General features: G+C 35.6%; 1 protein-coding gene across 1 annotated transcript; it reads right to left on the reverse strand.

Annotated features, from left to right (window-relative positions):
* Positions 1-1,755: 1,755 nt before the first annotated feature.
* LOC147411447 (terpene synthase 10-like) lies at positions 1,756-5,624 on the reverse strand. Its single transcript, XM_086448740.1, has 7 exons — positions 5,332-5,624; positions 4,215-4,485; positions 3,732-4,104; positions 3,423-3,641; positions 3,201-3,339; positions 2,366-2,614; positions 1,756-2,221 (listed from the first exon to the last, which is right to left on the reverse strand). Exons 1-7 carry the CDS (start codon positions 5,575-5,577, stop codon positions 1,937-1,939), a joined length of 1,782 nt encoding a protein of 593 aa, XP_086304866.1. The 5' UTR covers positions 5,578-5,624; the 3' UTR covers positions 1,756-1,936.
* Between the last annotated feature and the right edge of the window lie 566 nt (positions 5,625-6,190).

Here is a 6,190-nt window from a genome sequence, read left to right on the forward strand (position 1 = left end):
AAAGAAAAAACTTGTCAATAAAAAAAATTATGGACCTTTTTGAAGGGTAGAAGTTAATTTATTTACGTTGCAAATTCATGATAGTTTGAAAAGGATGAAACCATTTTGTTCTTCAATTCCTCAATTGAGAAGGAGATAATAAAATAGTTGCTGCATTGGCATTAAAATTAAAAAACTAATTTTATTGATTATTTTTAGATGATTATTACAAGAACTCATAGGGTATTTATAGATTTGATCAACTAAGATATAAAATGTAGGTCGAATATACAGATCATAATTAACCTAAAGCACTTCTTATAATTAAATTTAAATATCTTAATAAGTAATATTCCAAATGTAGAGAATCTTAATTAATTTACCAAATATATCATTATCCATCCTAATTACCTACCATTTGTGATGAATTACATTGACAATATACAATGTATCTCATGAATCATAAAATGATGCATCTTATTCTCGAATAGAATGAATGTAATATTTAAATTTAGCTTGCAAGCATCCTTATGGATGATTTTTGCTGTAATTATAGCCATCCTTTTTTCCTTTTTTTTAATGTTTGGTTGGACCGTTCAACCCAAGCTAATCAATTTAAAATAAAATAAAATAAAAAGTTTGGCGATTGTTGTGAGGCATCGAGGCATCCATTATTCCTTAATTGGGTTTTGAGAGGCTAAATCAAAAGCAAAAGGGCCTTTTTTGTTGGCATAGGAGTTTGACCCTAATGGGATATTGATCTCCCTCTCCTCCATAGACCTAAGCAATTAGCCGAACCATGTAAACCCTTGTGTTTTTTGTGTATTTGTTTTTTGATGTGATTCTTGTTCTCATTCTACTACCACACAACAATGATCTATTTTAGTCTCTTCCTAGGAGAAATAACAAATTAAGTAGTTGATTTTAGTGGTTGGGTCCTTTTTAACTCCCCCTTTTGTTTTTTATTTCTTTCCTTATGAGAAGCATATGAGCTTGGTGGGCCCTCATCCTAGATTAATGAATCTTTTAAACGTATTTGTTCTATCTTTTCATGGAAGATTTTAAATCTCAAGACACGGTATCATATTACCAATTTAAACAAAAAATCAGAATATTTCAACTCCAATTTATCAGTTGAAAATCAAGTGCCTACTAGTTTAGTTGGTTAAGTCTTTGGGTGATGATACCAAAGACCTGGGTTTAAATCCCGCTAACATCGATTTATTAATAATTATTAAAAACATGCTTACTAATCAAAGAAAAGAAAAACTTGTCAATTAAAAGAAATTATGGACCTTTCCAAAGGATTGAAGTTAATTTATCTACAATGCAAATTTATGATAATTTGAAAAGGATGAAACTGTTTTATTCCTCAAATTCTCAATAGAGAAGGATATAAACTAGTTGCTGCACCGGCATTATAAATTCCAAAAGGAAAAAAAAAAAGGAGAGAATTTTAATATTAGTAAATTCTCTCCCTTGGCATGTTTAAAAGAAGTATAATTTGGTAGTTGCGTTGGATCTTTCAAATTTTTTAAGTCTACGTCTGTAATAAAAAAGATGGGGTACGCCTTTGATTCCATGATAAATTTTTAAGAGTGGTGCTTGAGTGACTTTAAACTTCACTTTGATTCACACTTTGCTGATTTGGATTTGTTCCGAACCATATATTAAGATACGAGTGAAAAAAAGCATCTACCGTTCCTTGTGCATCTCCACGTCAGCAAAGTGTGAATGGATGTGAAATTAAAATTCACTCCAATATTACTCTATTTTTAGACCAGAATTCAATTCCACTGGCTAATTTGCTTAACAAAAACATAAAGTTCATTATATTCAATAATTTTACGTAAAAATAAGACACACCACGACAGTATTTATAAAGAAAACATTGAACGCCAATCCCATCTCCAAATGTGCATGCTATGCTGATCCATTATCAACCCCTCTACACTGATTAAATAGATTTTACCAGCAGAGCCATGATGCGTTCCTTAGCTTCATGGTCTTGAACACCAATCCCATCTCCAAATTGGTAGATGCAATGTGCCGTCCTCACGAGATTCATAGCGATATTAACAAATGAAAGAGAAAAAGGTGAATCTGAGATGGATTTATTTAGCTTCTTCCACATGTCTGGGAGTAGAACCGTAATGTCTTCACGAGCTACCTTCTCAGAAACATTTGTTTCACGCATGTAACATTGGATTGCTGATGGAACATCGCCTCTCTCCAGCTCCGCCTATATCAAATATCAGAGTTTTAATGATATTAGAACCGGTATTAGTGGATTCGGGGATACAATATTTTATAATTTTAGCTGAATTATACTAATCTAATGAAAAGATTCCATGAAATGAAGTGTTGGGAGAAGAATAATAATTACTGATGAAGTTGCGATATCATTGCAAAGTCGAAAGATCATGGATGAGTAGTGTATAAGATCTGAATTGTTCTTTAAACATTCTAATGCGTCAGGTGTTAATCTTTGCTTTGTAGCGAAAAATGCATGGACTAGAACTACAGGAGCGGAAGATGAAACCCATGCATTCGCGAGGTACTCCTGTAGGGATGGTGTGTAACTTTTCTTACTCCACTTAGCCTCCGTTAGCATTGCTTTACAAAAATCTGCCCACTATGATAAACAAAATCTTTGTCAAATTAGTGACATTAGGGATTATTTTAGTACGTGGTAATATAAAATGAAGAATCATGATAATCGGACTTAGGCACTGACGTGACAAGCTTGGAAACCGTAGATTTGTTCTCCTTGTAATGCAAAAGTGTATTTTTTTATGGGGAACTGTAGTTCTATTTCCCGAGGAGAGAACATCTACGGTTACTGAGCCTTACAATGTGAAAAAATCTCAAATTTGACGGCCTTGGGCGTCAAATTTCATAAAATTCGATGGACAAAAGGGTCGAATTGGTGTTGAATTTTTCGTTGTCAAATTTTTATTTTCAACAAGCCGAAATTGTTAAATTATTGAAGAATGGGAGAAATTCAACAACTCTAAACCATCAAATCTGAGAACATCAAGAACTTCAAGGGTCCTAGACAGTCAAAATTCAATTTCTGAAATCTATGGACCTTGGCCTATCAATTTTTTCTGTTGAATTTTCTAGTTTTCACATAGTGCCTGTCACATCAGGTAATTTGATTGAGTTGGCACATGCCTAAGCCAGATTATCAGCACTCTAAAATGAAATTGATAACAAACCTCTTTCTTCAAGTATGGTAGGGTATCCCAACCCTGTTCCTTTTGTGTGGTATCGGCCATTTCGTTAATAGTATTGTAGAGAGAATAGAAACATATCTTCATATAATCTGGAAGTTTTTCCATTGCTTCAAGGTCCCACCTAAATGCATGTTCGGAATCAGAAGTACGATCGGTGTAAGGAGATAATAAAGGGTACTATTGGGGATGTTGTAGGATATTTACCTATCAACTGCCACTGTGAAAAGCTCGAGTTCATCCAAAGAACCATAGATATCGTAAATATCATCAAGCGTTAATATGAAACTAATGACTTTAGTTATTCGTTCCCTACAACATTCAAACTGAGGTTCGAAGGTAAGTCCCATGGCAACAAAAAAACACTCCACGAGCCGATCCCTTGCAAAGCTCAATTTTCGAGCAAGACCAAGATGCCTCCACCATCTAAATTACACAAAAAAAAAAAAGAATACATAATTCTATTAGCATTAAGATGTACCACAGCTTAAATGTAACACAACTATATGTTGTTACCTTGACAAATAACTAAGCTCTTTTTGGTGGTTGGCTTGGACCAAATTGAAATCCAACTTAGCAAGTTCAAGCAAAGAAGGTTTCATGTTCAGTTTGTTTTGGTACGCATTGATGTACCACCTACCCTCCAACCTTGGCATCCTCCAATGCAAGGGAAGCTCCAAAGCATGAGTCACTTCTTCAGCGAGGCCTGGATCTATGTTTCCATTAAAAAGCTTTAAATGTGTGATTGAGAAGGCTTTGGCCTCAGACATGATGTTTTCACCTTCAAAACAAAGGTGGGACGCTTCGTACAAATTCAACAGTCCCTTGACATTATGACAGAGACCTGCCTTGAAACTACCTTTGTGGTCCATAAAGGCATTAAATACAGCTGTCACTCAAAAGCATCAAAAGTTTGATCAGTAAGAAATGTGACAAACTATGAAGAAAAAAATCTAGAAATTTTATTAATCAATTCGTCTTATATAACTTGTATTCTACCTTGTGAGACCTCGTATCCATGTTGCCTAAGAATCCTAAAGAACATAGCTGTGGAGTGTAGATCCTTCCCTATATATTTATCATTGTTAATGTTCATACGACATAGGATGTCAAGAGCTGTCTTTATTTCTTTCTCAAAGTGGTATCCCAGACCAAGCCTTTGTAAGGCATCGATCAGCTTCAATTTCTCTAACGACACCATGGAGTCATCATTGAGTGCATCCCTCACATCCTCCTTCAGCTTCTCAATTTGTGTCCTGCCACTCTTCACCTAAAGCATGGATTATTACTTTTTGAATAGGTGAGAATGTAACAAATGAAAGATGTAGTAAAATTCATAACTTGATTGAAAACTTTAGTCGATTTGGATGTCCATCAAGTGGCTATGAAGGGCCCTACCCTATAAAGCCGAAGAAAATTACAAGTGGAATCGTGATAATCTGACCCTCACGTGACATACTCAATCGACTCCTCCTGGCGTGACATGTGTTAGAACCATAGATCTGTACTGCTTGGGATACACAACTGCATTTTTTATGGGGGTGTGCAGTTGTGTATCCCAAGTACAGATCTACGGTTCTCACACAAGTCACTCGGGAGAGTCAATTGAGTATGCTATGTGGGGTAGTCGGATTATAACAACTCTTACAAGTCAGATCTTCTAAAAAAAGAAGAAAAAAACAACTCAGCAAGAATATTAACTTGGTAAAACAGAAAAGGAGTATCCTGATATAGGGCTCCTTCTTGCTAGCCAATCAGCAGACCTATTCGATTCGCGCCAAACAAACTCAAAATTCAGACATAAAGCTTGGATTTGTCTGAGGAGAGTTATATATGTTTCCTAGAATCTGAAATACTTTGAATTGCAATGAGGGAGCCCAAATTTGCCAGTACCTTTGAAAAGCCTCATTGAGACAAGGAGGAGATTTCTAAGGCCGAGGATTGAGGCTAGAAAAATCTATCCATTAAACATATAGTTGATATATATCTCTAAAAAACTTATATTAATCTCTAGAAAACAAGAACTCATATCTAATAAAATTTTATATCTAGGCTAGAAAAGTCCGACTCAAGGACGAGATTTAAAACTATATATGGTACAAACACCTAGTCTTACATTAATCACCACGTGATCACTCTGCAAAGATTCAACAAAGTCATGAGACCAAATGTTTGATTGATAGTGTGAGGATGGTGTAGGAGTACTAGGAATGGTTGGATAAGAGATTTGAGTGATGGGGACGCTTGGGAAACAGCAGATTACAGGGGCATTGCCATGAACTTGTCTTAGGGAGAGTTGTCTACTTGGTGATGGTGGTGAGGTTGTGAGAGAGAAAGGCTGGGAGATGGATGTTTGAAGCATTTTAAAAGAATTTGAAAGACTTACGTGGAACTATAGGTTGAGTCCTCTCTCCTAATTGTTATTGTATATATAGTGGATACGAGTGAAGGCAGATTCAAACGAAACTGCTGGTACCCCTCGCACGTGAAACATGAATAATTTTTGAGTCTTGCTGGGGTGACAAACGGAGTCACAAAGGTGACAAAAATGCTGTGGTGTCACGCACATTACCGTAGATGCTTTTCCGTGAGATATGAGCAAAAAGCATCCACGGTTATGTGCGCACCACCACATCATTTTTGTCATCTTTCTGTGTCCGTTTGTGTCATCCCAGCATTTTCCATAATTTTTTTTGTCACAAAATTTCTGTCACAGAAATCGAGGATCCACTTATGATATTTACCTACATGGATTGAATACATTCCTAATTTACAAAAATACCCTTATTAATTAAAAAACTACTCTTCTTTGCTTGACGTGACACACACTAAGAAGTAAAAGTCTGTGTGTACTATGAGCAATTAGACTCGTGATTTTTTTTATTAATCAATCCTCGGCTGATGTGGCAAGGACACGGAATCAATGATCATTTTCTTCTGGATAAACAAGGAAAACGATCTATGATTTTGTGCCA

Source organism: Akebia trifoliata, chromosome 1 (assembly GCF_017979445.1).
Source record: "Akebia trifoliata isolate Shusen 1 chromosome 1, ASM1797944v1, whole genome shotgun sequence".
NCBI classification, from domain to species: Eukaryota; Viridiplantae; Streptophyta; class Magnoliopsida; order Ranunculales; family Lardizabalaceae; genus Akebia; species Akebia trifoliata.

What these genes read in the sequence shown, in the direction of transcription:
- LOC147411447 (XM_086448740.1), bottom strand. Translation starts at nt 5,577, where the DNA reads ATGCTTCAAACATCCATCTCCCAGCCTTTCTCTCTCACAACCTCACCA. An exon ending in TGGATACGAGGTCTCACAAG is followed by an intron (nt 4,105 to 4,214) that starts GTAGAATACAAG and finishes TTTGAGTGACAG; the next exon opens with CTGTATTTAATGCCTTTATG. An exon ending in GAGCTTAGTTATTTGTCAAG is followed by an intron (nt 3,642 to 3,731) that starts GTAACAACATAT and finishes TGTGTAATTTAG; the next exon opens with ATGGTGGAGGCATCTTGGTC.